Raw genomic sequence first — 13,425 nt, forward strand, 5'->3', positions numbered from 1 at the left:
TGAACTTCAGTTGGGGAAACCAAGTGATACAGCCCCCTGCGGCTAAGACATACAAAGACACTTATCTCACTTTAAACACACACGCAAAGGAGCAGCGGTCCCAGAGGCAAGAGCCCTCACGGGCTGCCCTCAGTGAGCCGTAGGACTTACGGGCAACACACAGGGGAGGGTCATCTCTGAGGCCTGGCCAGATGCCATCGGAGGCCTCGAGCAAGCTCTGACACCCTCCGGAAGCAGCTCCTCAGACACGGCCACGTCCCCAGGACTGTAACCATTCAGACCTCCTCTCTTGGCTGTCATTGTTGGACTAAGGGACCCATTCTCTTTCCCCTCTGTTTTACGTCCTAAACCCAGCATAATGCTCAGTGCTGACCTTGGGAGCTTACAGTCTGGTTGGGCATCAGAATGAATACATGAGCCATTCTTGATAAAGTGTAGGGATGAGTACTTCGGCTGTAAGGCTCCACTGAAGCTTTAGAAGGCCTCAGGCAGGGGGAACAGGAGAGGCTGGGGTGACGGGACATCGCCAAGCACCTGGGGATTCAACGAGCTGCTCCTGCACCCTGCTCCGTGCAGTAGCTCAGTGGCCAGCTGCCAAGAGGCCAAGCAGCAGTGCTGGCGGATGCAGGCAGGGAGGGGACTGTGGGGGCCACAGAGCCTCACAGAGAGGCACAGCGAGCAGATCTCTGTTGAGGCAACGGAAACGGGAGTGGGGGTCGAGAGGACGTGACCAGGTTAGATGTGCTCAGAGGTGAAGGGACTTTTCTCAGGCACTCCCGGAAGAGTGAATGTCAGCTCCCCAGAAGCCAGCCCCTGGGCTCTGGAGGCATGATCAGGCCATCTCAGTGGGGGGTAGCACTGCAGGGTGAAGAGTCAGGGCCCCCACCTCTCCTGCCCCCGGCACCAGCTGGGTGGCTCTGGTTTCAGGTTGCTGACGGCAGTAGGCAGTGTCATCGAGGTTCACGTTTAGTGCTTTGTCTTTGCTACAAACATGATGAGATTCGGCACCCTCTCCAAATAATGCAGCGTACTAGCTCAGCATGTTTTCACAAGCTGAGCCCTTGCCTCTCCTCCAAACTAGTCCAGAACAGGAAGGGGTCTGAGAAGGTGGAATGGTGGAGCCTGCACGCCGTGCTTCTGTCCCACCCATTCTTCCCCTCTGCTGTGCCTGTCGGCTACTCTCCCAAGACTCTTCCTTCTGCCTCTTGAGTCCAGAGACACTGCAAACCCTGGCATATCACGTGTCCTCTGGTGGGGTAGGAGGGGGTGACTGTAGGCTGGGCAAGCGAGAACTAGGTCCTGAGGAGGTGGGAGAGCAATGCCCCTGGCCGGTCACAACCAGAGGAGCTGAGATCACCCCCCCAGCAGAAAAAGCGATTAGGCCATTTCTGGCCATATTAACACACTTTCAACAGGCATAAAGTCCAAATATTCTGAATAGTTCTGGGACAAAGCTTTCAGACAAACTCAAGAAGTACAGCAATAGACTTTGTTAATGATCTGAGCTTTCCCCAGGGAGGTCCAGCCCACACATGGAAAGGAGGTACTTCCATGGCCCAGAATCTCTGGGAGAAAGCAGGGGGCAGGGGCTAGGTGCAAGAAGCCACGGGCTCCTCTTCTTTGTGCTTGGATTTATTGATGGGGTCCCTTGGCAGCATCAGCTCCTGGATCATAGTGTACGCAGGACATTGTGGGGAGAAGCAGTTTTTCTGAAAGAAGAAAAGACACGCTGATAGCTAACAAAAGCAATGAAGATGAATCACCCGAGGAAAAATCATCTCCTAGGACAAGGTGGGTTAGGGCCTGGGGGGCACGGATAAAAAGGCAAAAAGGAGCCTGACTGCCGATCTCACAGGATGAAGGCTGTGTTGTGATAAAAGGACAGGGAAACTAGAGGGCCTGCCTTGAAAATGGAGAGAGAGAGCAGGAGAGATTGAAGGGGACTCACCGCCAGGGACAGCCACAGCAGCCCCATGGGGCCCTTGCACGCGCTCTTAGATTTGGCGAACTGCGCCTGGTACTGCACCACGGTGAGGAAGGCCTCTAGCCCCACCTCTGTGATGCGGTTTCCTGTTGGAAGGAGTAGACGAGGTGGCCTCTGAGCGCCAAGCACCGCCTTGCCGACACCCTACTATCCCCTTGCTCCTCCAGCTCACTCTCCTGGACTAACACCCAACCTGGTCCTTCATCCCAACTCTCCTTTTTGTCTCACTTCCCTCAGTCTCTCATCTTGCTCCTCTGCTAATTGCCTGACCCAGAGCCCAAACCTGCCCCCGCCCCAAAGCCCCATGCAAGAGGGCCTTCACATGCCACCCAACCACTGGAGAACCAGGTTCTGCTCCACGGAGCGGCATGCAGGCGACCCTGTGGCCGCCTGGGGCCCAGCTAGCCTGCTGAGGGAAGCAGGGGGCACTGGCAAACGTACGGAGAAGATTGAGGTGCAAGAGGACCTTGTTCCCAGGCATGAAAACTTTGCCATCGCGGTGCTCCACGGGCTCCAGGAGAGGGTTGACCATCTCAGTAGCTTCCCCAACCAGCTGCTAAGGCAGAATACTAATTGCAGCAGAGGAGAGGGGAGCTGGTCAACAGGCCATTCATTCATTCATTCAACATACATGTTTTGAGGGCCGGTTATAGTCCAGGCTTTGTCCCGAGTGCTGGAGATACAAAGATAAATTAAGCCCATACCCTCAAGAAGCAGCTCTGTGCGGGGAAGCCAGAGAGTTGAGGCTAATGAAGTATGGTGTTGGAGCTGACAGAGGGAAGCAGAACTGGGGGGGCCACAGGGGAGGGACAGCTAGCCAGGCTTGGGAGCAGTCTATCCTGGAGGAGATGGCCTGGGAGCTGGTGGTGTGTGGTCCTTATCAGATGGGGGAAAGTGCCAACAGGTGCAGAGGTGTGAAATAGCATTGGCATTCAAGTTCAGTATTTCCTAACGGAGAGCAATGAGGATGAGGGACTGCAGGGAGATGATGCTGAAGGCAGGATGACAGGAAAATGCAATCATCCTGGGGAGAAACAGCAGCCTGGATCAAGGCTGAGGCAGGGACCGAAAACCAGCACTGAGAGGCAACCCTTGCTCACTTTCTCCACCTGACTTCCCCGTTTTGTAAGATCTTATCTTGGGTCCTAGAAAAGACTCCTAAAAGGGGAGGGGCCGGTCCCTGCCTAGGGTGGGGAGGTCTTGGAACACAGGCATACCTCGGAGATGTGGGTTCGGTTCCAATAAAGTGGCTTCCCAGTGCATATAAAAGTTATGTTTATATTACAGTTAAATGTGCAATGGCATCATGTCTTTAAAAAGCAAGGTATATACCTTAATTTTAAAATACTCTTGCTTAAAAAAAAAAAAAGGCTAACCATCATCTGAGCCTTCAGAGAATCAGGGTAGTAATATCAAAGATCACTGATGACCATAACAACTGTAATAATAATGACAAAACTTGAAATACTGAGAGAAGTATCGAAAGGTAGCCCAGAGACACAAAGTGAGCAAGGGCTATTGGGGGAAAAAAAAAAAAAAAAAGGCACCAAAAGACTTGCTTAATGCAGGGTTGCCACAAGCCTTCAATTTGTTTAAAAAAAAAAAAAAAAAAATGCAGTATCTGAATCGCAGTGAAGCAAAGCACAATGCCCCGATGTATGACTGTGTAAGTGCACATAGCCCTTGGGCAGCTGACTTCACTGTGGGGGGCGGGTGCTATGGAGTCAGCAGTCCAGGAAGGTTTTCAAAGCAAGGGACAAGTTGGTCCACGTTGAAAGAGAAGGGAGGCTGCAAGGGCAAAGGGGAGAGGGTCTCAAGGTGCTGCACACAGGGCGAGGGCAGCACCACGGCTAGGAGAACAGCCTGCCTCCCCGGGGAGCTGCTGGCAGGGCCAAAGAACGGGCTCTCTTCCCTCTGCAACTGCACAAGCCGTGGGTGTGGTGGAGATGAACGGATGGCATTTTGGGAAGCAGATTGAGTTGAGGCAAGGATCAAAAGTGGGGCTCCTAATAGGAGGGGAGGGGGCACTGAGCTCTGGCCCCCTGCAAGCCCAGGCTGGGATAGGAAGCAGGCAGGACAGAGAGCACAATGCCAGGTGAAGTGGCTGCTGCCACAGTACAGGACTGGAGGCTCCATCCCAGGAGGGGCTGGGCGCCTGGACCCCAGGGACGTGCGCCCCACCCCACTTCTCCCAGCCTACCTCAGACTCCATGAGGATGCTGCGCTTCTCTTTGCTCCCAGTCTTGGCCCCCTTTCCCTTGCTTAGTTTCTGCTCAGGGATGGTTACCTCTGGAGTGGGAAGAGGAGCCAGAATGCACAGGGCAGACCTCTGACACCACCCAGTTTCCCCAGAGAGAAAGGCTGGGGCAAGGAAGGGGTCTCCTCACACTGTGGGTTTGGGTGCAGTAGAAATAGAGCTGGAGGGGGATTCCTCCTCTGAGAGCGGAGCCACAGGGGTCCGGCCCAGGGAAATGGTGTGGAGCGCAGTGAGTGGGGCTGGCTGGGGTTTCCAACAGCACCCACGAGAAGACTAGCTCAGGGCAGGCTCCTCATCCTGCCCGGGGCTCCTCCTTCGTCCACGCCAAGCGACCTGCAGGCGGGTGCCAGCACTTACTCCCCTTGCCTGCCTTTGCGGAGTCTTCTTTCTTAGGGGTTCCTTGTGTAGGTGACTGCCCAGGCCCTGACTTCTCCTCTTTCTTCACCACTTCCTATGGAGGATGTAAGAAGAGAGATGAGAGTCCTACCTCCCTGGGGGATGGGAAGCAGATGTGAGAAGAGGTCGGCACTAGGACCCTGGGCCTGAGATGGACCTTCAAAGGCCTTCCAGCCTCCACCCCACTCGTTTAGCAAGGAAGCTTCCTCCCCTATTCCTCCAGCGCCCAAGACTCTGCTGCCTCCAGCACACCTACCCCCGACTTCTCCTTTTTCTTGCCCAGACCCTTGGGTGTCTTCACTGTCTGCGTCTTGTCCTTCTCCACCAATGCTAAACTGCTGACCCCCATCAGCTGATTCTTGTCACGCTCTGTTTTGGAGTCACCGTGCCGAGAGGTGGAAGGCTGTGCTCACAAATGGGAGGGGATGGAAGAGGAAGAAGCCAGTGCCCCTTCCCTAGTGAGGGGTGAGGGGAAACCTTGTGCCTGGGTGGCAGTCAGGCTGGCAGCACCCCCATCCCAACCTCCCCGCCTAAATGCTACCATCATTTGTTTGGGACTCTTACGGGGCATTTTGGGAAGAAATAGCAGAGGGATCCAGGGATGAGCGTGGGAGTGGGAGGGTGGGGAGGGTAGGAAAGGCATTTCGACTCATAGAGGGAGAAAACTGTAGCTAACATATTTTAAACTAAGTGCCAGGCACTTTTCCAAGTGCATTAGCTGAATCAACTCATTTAATCCTCTCAACAATCCTATGAGGTAGACACAGTTATCACCATTTTACAGATGAGGAAACTGGGGCCTGACAGGTTCAGTCACACGACCAAGGTCCCAAGCTGTTTTGTGAATGAGCCAGATTCCAAGTCCCTGCGGTCTATAAATCTAGTCCTTTCTCTTAACCAACACACACTGCTGTCAGCGGAGTGGCTCTGCGGTTGGAGATCAAACTTTTGTTAGATGTGTGCTGAGGTCGGAGAGAAAAACGGTCACAACACAGGGAGAGAAGACGGATTAGGACAGGACCAGCCGTCTGAAAGCGGCCGACCTGGGAAGCGGTTCAGCTCTCCGGCTCGGGACGCTCCTCACCGATTGCGAGCGCTCCTGCGAGCCTTTCTCCAGCAGGAGGCGCCGGCGCTCCACCACCTCGATATGCGTCAGCTCGAAGGGGCGCAAGACCTGGGGCGGGGCGGCACCTCGCCATCAGCCGTCCGGGGAGCGGGGGCTGGGAGCAGGGGTCTCTCCCCGGCGCCGCCCATCCCGCACACCCACCTCAGCCAGCTTCAGGGCGCCCTTGTCCTGGATGCGGTTGTGGGCCAGGGACAGCCAGAGCAGGGAGCGATTGAGCCGGAGGCCCTGCGGGGGCGGGGAGGGGCAGTGAGCCAGCCGGCTGGCCCCGGGCGCCGCAGCTCGCGTGGGACCCTGCCCGCTGCGCACGCACATCCGCGATGTAGCCCGCGCCCTCGTCCCCGATGTGGTTGAAGCCCAGGTTGAGCGAGACCAGGGTCCGGTTGCAGCTGTGCAGCGTGGACAGAGCCTGGCCCAGGAGCCGCGCCCCGTGGTCGTCGATGTTGTTGTTCCGCAGAGACAAGTGGGCGATCCTGGGCAACGGGAGGGAGAAGGCGGGTCACGGGAAACCTGGGATCCTGGGCGGTTCCGGTAACCTCGGAAAACTTGCGGGCATGAGGAGGGCCGTTCAGGTCTGAGGGTGGAGGAATTGAGGGTCCTTGGGGAGGTGCTAGAGGGACAAGGCAGAGTGGGAACTAAGGATGACTTGGGGTGGGGAACGAGCCCAGAGAAAGGGCGTGAGGGAAAGGAGTCTCACGTGCTGTCTGCTGCCATGAGCTTGTGGTAGGACTGCTCCGGCAGCGGGTTCCCCTCCAGAGACACCTTCCTGAGGGTGGGGGAGAGCTGAGACCCAGGAGGCACCACTGAGGCCAGGGGAGGGGAGGGGACAAAGAGGGAGGGTGGGGCTCTGGCCAGCAGCTTGGGAACATGCCCCACCCCCCAACTCCCTGACCCAGGAAATTATCTGTGACCCTTCTCCAGACTAGAAATCCACAAGTGTGCCCTGTGAAGGGGTTACTCTCCAGAGTTAGTGACGGGAGCCTCTAAGATGGTACAGGAGCCTCTCAGATGACCCCAGTGATCCCCACTGCTTGGTATCCAAGCCCCGGTGTAATCCTCTCCCCTTGAGTGTGGCTGGACCTACTGACTCACTTCTAATGAATAAGCAAAGGGCAAAGCGATGAGAGGTCACTTTCAAGTTTAGGTTACACAAAGGCTGTGGTTTCCAACTGGGGAGCTCTCTGGTACTAGCTGCTGGGTGGTGAGAGCACCCAGATGACCTAGGGAAAGGCTCACAAGTGGAGGCACTGCAGCCAGTCAGCTGCCATGTAAGTGAGCTTGGCTGCCGATGCTCCACCACCACCACCCCACACCCCGCAAAATGAGGCAACCCCAGCCAACAGCCTTACTGCAACCCCACTGAGACCCTGAGCCAAAGGTGCCGGCTAACCTACACCTGGATTTAACTCACAGAAACTGTGAGATAATAAACGTCTGTTGTTTTAAGCCACCAGAATTTGCAGTAACTTGTTACACATCAATAATTACCCAGTACATGACCCCTCCACAGGGCAGTGGCTTCTCCAACAGTATTGACAGGTTGGAGGTCTTTTTCCAAGTCACAACAAACATGGAACTAATGGCTATAAACTTCTCTGTTAAAAAATTTCTCCCATGGGAAAAAAAAAATTCTTTCATGCTATCTGCCCAACATTTCAGCCTGGTTCATCTAGCATCTGAACCTAATTGCATTTATTTTTTATTATTTTATTATGTTGACCTGACTTATTTTTACATATTAAGATGAATTCAATAGTTTTTTTTTTTTTCCTGCTGGCTAAATTGTTTCTAATTACCCTGATAGAATGACCAAAGAGCTCCAGCTGAAGGAGACAAAAGCCCTGCCCTCCAGAAGCATCCCTTCCATCTATGGAAGACAAGTGGGGAGGCCAGCCAGTGATGGTGGGAGGGTCTGTAAAGCAGAAGTCAAGGGTGCCCGGGGAGCCTCAATAAAGAGCAGCCAAATCAGCTGTGTTCTTTCTACAACAACCACGCCTGTGGTCATTACTTCACACTTTGCGCTGACTCCCTCCTACACAGGAATGCCCCTTCCGGTTCCCTGCATGGCCTCGTCCTATTCCTCCTTCAAGGCTCAGCTTAGTACCGCCTCCTCCAGGCAGCCTTCCATGTCTCCCATAAAACATCCACCACTACAGTCCCCACACTGCCCTGCAATATTCATTGCTATGCCCTTTTCCCTCCCTCACAGGACTGCTAGTTCCTGTAGGAGAAGAACCAGTTCTGGTTCAGCGTCAGAGCCCAGACAGTGAGGAACCAGGGAGAGAGTGGATGGTGGCAGGACTGATGGACAGGAGATGAAATAAGGCCCCAAAGATAGGCTCTTTAGGTCCTGGTGTAGACAGAAAAGGGGACCCCACTGCTTGTCAGATGGGAATTTCAAAACCCCCACAGACACTAGCAGCACCCGCTTTCCACAGGGATGCCAGCCCAGGCCACAGGAGCTGGAACTTGTCCCCCTTGTTCCCAAACTGCTCCCTCCCAACCACCCAGCCAGCCTGTCTACCCAGGTCTCCTCCCCGCTTGCCTGTTCCCCTCTGCTGACCTGAGCGTGGATGAGCAGAGAGGCAGGAGGGCGATGAAGGTAGTCAGGGTCTTATCAGTCAGCCCCACCTTCCACAAGCTGGAAAGGGTGGGAAGCACGGAATCGCAGCTAGAGCATCACCTCCTTCCCATGTGTCCTCCCCAGCCCCCTTGATACCCCAGCCACACCCTTCCTCATTGCCTGCTCCCCCCACCCAACTCCCCAGGGTCTTCCATGCCGCTTCCGTTCTATCTTCCAGGCCGCTAGGAGCCTGCCGCCCCCACTGGCCTCCTGCCCCTCGCCCAGCCCCGGTCCCCTACCCCCATGTCCCCTCACTTGATGGCCTGCAGCTGGCTGAGGGAGGGCAGACACTTCGAGAAGATACCCAGGATCCGCTCCTCAACCTTCCAACCTGCGAAAGGGAGAGAAGGAAGGCACCTCGGGCCGGAGGGGTACGGTGGGGTGGGGGCCGGCGGGTGGGAGGGGCAGTGCGCAAAGGAGGCCTCACCGCGAATGTAAATTTCCCTCACGGACTTGTCCTCGGGCTCCAGCTCCACCTGGATGGTGGGCCGGAAGTACACGTATTTGCTCTCCAGGCTGTTGAGGCTGCAGGACCCCGACAGCCGCTGATCATCTGGAAGGCAGGGAGGGGTGCAAGGAGCCAGGGAAGGAGGGAGAGGACAGAGCCACAGCCCCGGGCCCCACGATCCGGCCAACCTACGGATGCCAGAGAGGGCGGGACAGCGCCCACGGAGAGTCAGGAGAGCCCCCGCAACAATCCCCCACACCCGCCTCCCCACTCAGCCCGCTCAGTCACACGCACAAAGCCCGCCCGCCGTGCGATGGGAGGCTGAGGATGGACGCGGCGGCCCTGGCAGACCACCCTGGCGGCTCCAGTCACTCACCTAATGTGGGCTTTTCCGACGTGGAGGCCGAGGGGGCGAAGGTCAGCTGCGGGCGGGGGCGGGTGACCACTCTGGGGAAGTCCGTGTAGCCCCGCCGCGTGCAGAGCTCAGCGAAGTCCACCTCGAGGACGCCGGTGCACTGGTACTCCTCTGCGGGGGCGGGGACGAGAGGGGGCGGGGAGGGCCGAGCCGCGCCGAGCTCGCCGACTGGAGCCCAAGGCCGCCACCAGAGGGCAGCAGAGCCCAGAGGACGCCTCACCCGGCCCCGCGTCCCCTGCTGCCTGGGATCCGCGCCCAGCTCCGCGTTCCCACGCTCGCCTGCGCGGGGCTTCTGGCCTCGGGGCGGCCAGGAGCCCCTCCATAGAGGCAGACGTCCTTACGGCCATTCTTAGCATGTAAGATGCGTTGTAAAGACCGACACTGAAAACGCTTGACGGGAAAAGTGGGAAATCAAGGCCTGGAAGAAAGGGGACTGACTACAGGGCTTGGAATGTCGACAAGGCGGGTGCCTCTTTTCTGTGCCGGCTCCTCCACCCACCCCGTGGGTCAAGGCCGCTTCCACTCCAGCTCTCCGCTCCCTGCGGCTGGGGGGAGGGGACCTCTGCCTCCCGAGTCCGGCCACCTCCCCTGTTCCTTCCTTGAGGGGACTGCCCAGGGTCACACGAGGAAAGAAGGCCCAGGCCTGATGTGAGAAAAGGAAGGAACCCACAAGGACCTCTCCGTCTCCCCACCCCACTTCCCCACCCCTACTCCCACGACCTGACGGGTAGACTGAGGCCAAGCAGGGCAGTAGGCTTTATTTATTTAAGAAACATGGATAGAGCCCCTACTCCTGTCCCACACTGTTCTAAGTGCTTTGGAAATCTTAACTCATTCAGGAGTTGTAGAAATGCAAGCAGATGCCCAGCACTTCCCATCCTGAGGGGTCTGCAGGCCTGAAGTGTCTGTACCCAAAGATGCCTGCTCTTCCCTGCTCCTACATGGGCCTCCCAGCAAGAAGTGGTTCCTTGAGATGGGAAGGGGTGTCCCAGCAAAGGGGAGACTCTGGAGGCAGAGGGTAGGCTTGATGCTGGCCTGCGGGGCAGCCTGGAGACCCCACAGCAACATCACCCAGGCCACAGGCTGCAGGGGCTGTGCCCAGAGAAGAGAATTCCTGCAGCTGACAGAGGGGATGCTGCCCGCAGGGTGTGGGCCGCTGGGAGATTGTGCGCTCAGCCCCTTGTGCAGCTGACTCCTGCATGGGGCCTGCTTTCCCAGGCTCTTCTCTCTGCTGGGAGAACCCCTCCATCCTTCCTCGCTTCACTCACACCATCTTCTCTAAACAGAGACTCTCAAACTTTAACATCTGTCTGTAAGAATCATCAGGAAAGCCTGTTAAGAATTTCCTGAGCCCCATCCCTCCTGGATTCTGATCCCATAGTCTAAACAGAGTCCATGAATTTGCATTTCCAACAAGCTCACTGTGCGTGTCCAACTCTTTGTGACCCCATGGACTGTAGCTCACTAGGCTCCTCTGTCCATGGGGATTCTCCAGGCAAGAGTACTGGAGTGGGTTGTCACACCCTCCTTCAGGGGATCTTCCTGACCCAGGGATTGAACCCACATCTTCTATGTCTCCTGCATTGGCAGGTGGATTTTTTACCCACTGAGCCACCCAGGAAGCCCTAACAAGTTCACAGATGATCCCAAAGATGGACCAAGGAGGGCACCTGAGAACCCCGTTCTAGAACAGCATGCCCCCAGTGATGGAAATATTCCACATCTGGGCTTTAGCTAGCAGCCACTCAGTGGGCAGCACAGCCCTGAAAGGGCCTTGCTCCTACTTTCCTCCCCTCTCACACTCCCTCCTCACGCTCACTGTGACCTTACCTCATAGCTTCTTGAAGCCACCAGATGGGATTTTCTCTAAATCTGTAAACCTTTCTACATCTGCCTTCACTCGTCACCCTATTTGAACCCTGCCACAGGGCACCTGCTGAAGCTTCTGTGACCATGTGGCCTTGTCCTGTTATCACTCCCTTTCTGTCTGACCTCTCTGGCTCCTCTGTCAGCTCCTCCTCCTCTAAGGTCCCTGAGGTTGGGTTCTGAGCTCCACTCCCTCCCTCCCCAGGGGAATCTCTTTTATCCCCAGGGTTTAAATGCACCCAAACATCAGCGGCTCCCAATTCACATCTCCAGACCTGACATCATCTCACTGCTCCAGACCCTTCCATCCAGCTGCTCAGCCAACATCAGCCCTTGGAAATCTCTCACATGCTCTTCCTTCATGCATGCCTGTCTCCATGGATGGCCCTTTAACCCATCCCACGTCCAGTACAGAAACATGGAATCATTCTTGCTACTTCCCTCACTTCCCCTCCCCCCACCATCCACTACTTCACCAACTGTTTCTACCATGGAAGTATTTTTCCAAGAAGCCTAACCCAGCTCCCTCATTACCTTCCTCCAGCTACAACTGTCCCTCACCTGGGCTATTAAAATACCTCGTAACTCAAAAAAAAAAAAACAAAAAAAAACTCACCTCCCTACCCCCATTCTCTCCCTCTGCTACTCCATTTCCCACACACCAGCCAGAGTGGGGGGGGTGGTGTGTGTGTGTGTGTGTGTGTGTGTGTGTGTGTGTGTGTGTGTGTGTGTGTGTGTGTGTGTGTGTGATGTAGCTGGGTTCATATCTATAGGAGATTCTAAACTGTCTTGTTTTTCCTTCTAGAAAATGCTCTTTCTCCAGCTCCTATAGCTCCACTCCCACAGCCACCAGCACTGACAAGGAGATGGCACCTGACCAAGGTCTGATATCAGAGCGTTTTCTCCAAGTTGTTTTTCTGTGAGTCCAGAGATCACAAGCTCCTGTCTGTCTTCAATGCAAAGCTGGTGGTTTGAATCAAGAAAGCTTCCAATCAATTCCCCTTTGTGGATAATTAGTTTGGGTTGGGGTTCTATCACTTGCAACATAAAAAGCCACACTCATATGCATATTTTTCCAATGATGTTCGTTTCCTAGAGAATGTAATTTCCATTCCAGCTGGACTGTGTCCATCTCATTCTGTCTCTATCGGACCTGGCTACAGAGCAGACATCAAAAGAGTAATTGTTGGAATAAGTGAATATCTATAAAACTCAAAGTCACTCTTGGCAGTGCCCCTGCATCTTCCCATCACTCCCTGGAACCTCTTCTCTCATACAGATTAGCACATCTTATTCTATTTGTCAGCATCCCAAACCAGTGTGGGTTCTTTAAGATCAAGTTCAATACAAACATCTGCCAAGCTGAGTTGTAGGAACTGTACTGGGACTGAAACTGTGATTCATATCCCAGGATGGAGGAGGGCACTTGGAATGGGTGTGCAATGTATGTTTGTTGAGTAAACAAGTGAATTTGCAGTTTATAAAAATACTTTCTCACCATCAACTCCATTGTGCCTCCTCACAATAGGCAGGGCAGGACTCCATAGTACAGAGAAGAGACAAGCCTATTAACACGTGAACACCCAATAATGTGACCACTTACAACACTCTTACCACGTGCCAGGAGCTATTTACATTCACATAGGGAACTTCCGCGGGTGGAATTCGTTTCCACACAGCACTCCTTAGCACTAGAAATTCTATTATTATTTGCTAGTATGTATTTGCTAGTATTTGCTAGTATATTATTACTACCTCGCCCGCTAGTGCCTGACCCAACGACGACGCCCCATCCAATCTGGCTGATCCGAGGGACGAGTGGCTGGTGGGAGTGCGTGGAGCCTAGAGGCCTAACCCCGCAACCCTGTCACCAACGTACCAGGGTTTTTGGGCTCCTCCTCGCCCACCGGCGGCAGGACGGTCGCCGGCTTCTCCTTAGCCCCGCGATCCCCCTTCTTGGTCACTGCACCCGATGATTTCTGGATCCCGGGACGCGGGGCCCTGGGTGAGGTCGCGGGTGGTGCGCTTGCCTCGCCCGACATGCCTCTGCCGTCCGCAGCGATTCTGGGGACCCTCACGGGGGCGAGGACGCAGGACCAGACTCTGTGGGGCTTGCCCTGGAGGTGGCTGAATCAAGGGTCTCTACTTCCGCCTGCACCAGCCGGACCCGCCTGCGGTGGCGTCGCCTCCGCGTCCCTCTCCACGACAACCGCGCGAGGAGGGCCGGCCCGCGGGCAAAGGGCAACCGCGGAGCGCACGCGAGGCCGCCAGGGGGCACCACAGAGTCACTAGCAGGAGGCGGGGCCCGGAGGG

At 55.6% G+C, this 13,425-nt stretch overlaps 1 protein-coding gene across 2 annotated transcripts; it reads right to left on the bottom strand.

Annotated features, from left to right (window-relative positions):
- Positions 1-1,353: 1,353 nt before the first annotated feature.
- LRRC71 (leucine rich repeat containing 71) lies at positions 1,354-13,281 on the bottom strand. 2 transcript variants are annotated; one of them, XM_061120517.1, is made up of 15 exons: positions 12,992-13,281; positions 9,208-9,357; positions 8,811-8,936; positions 8,639-8,714; positions 8,324-8,401; positions 6,458-6,526; positions 6,074-6,233; positions 5,905-5,988; positions 5,722-5,811; positions 4,894-5,040; positions 4,599-4,692; positions 4,185-4,273; positions 2,426-2,537; positions 1,949-2,070; positions 1,354-1,709 (listed from the first exon to the last, which is right to left on the bottom strand). In XM_061120517.1, the coding sequence occupies exons 1-15, from the start codon at positions 13,152-13,154 to the stop codon at positions 1,590-1,592; spliced, it is 1,680 nt and encodes a 559-aa protein (XP_060976500.1). In that variant the 5' UTR covers positions 13,155-13,281; the 3' UTR covers positions 1,354-1,589. The 2 variants fall into 2 exon arrangements, with proteins under 2 accessions (XP_060976500.1, XP_060976499.1); XM_061120516.1 differs by having other exon boundaries at positions 2,426-2,540.
- Positions 13,282-13,425: the final 144 nt, after the last annotated feature.

This window comes from Dama dama, chromosome 20, assembly GCF_033118175.1.
Source record: "Dama dama isolate Ldn47 chromosome 20, ASM3311817v1, whole genome shotgun sequence".
In the NCBI taxonomy this organism is placed as follows: Eukaryota; Metazoa; Chordata; class Mammalia; order Artiodactyla; family Cervidae; genus Dama; species Dama dama.

What these genes read in the sequence shown, in the direction of transcription:
- LRRC71 (XM_061120516.1), bottom strand. Translation starts at nt 13,154, where the DNA reads ATGTCGGGCGAGGCAAGCGCACCACCCGCGACCTCACCCAGGGCCCCG. An exon ending in AGAAAAAGGAGAAGTCGGGG is followed by an intron (nt 4,693 to 4,893) that starts GTAGGTGTGCTG and finishes CATCCTCCATAG; the next exon opens with GAAGTGGTGAAGAAAGAGGA. An exon ending in GCATCCTCATGGAGTCTGAG is followed by an intron (nt 2,541 to 4,184) that starts GTAGGCTGGGAG and finishes ATTCTGCCTTAG; the next exon opens with CAGCTGGTTGGGGAAGCTAC.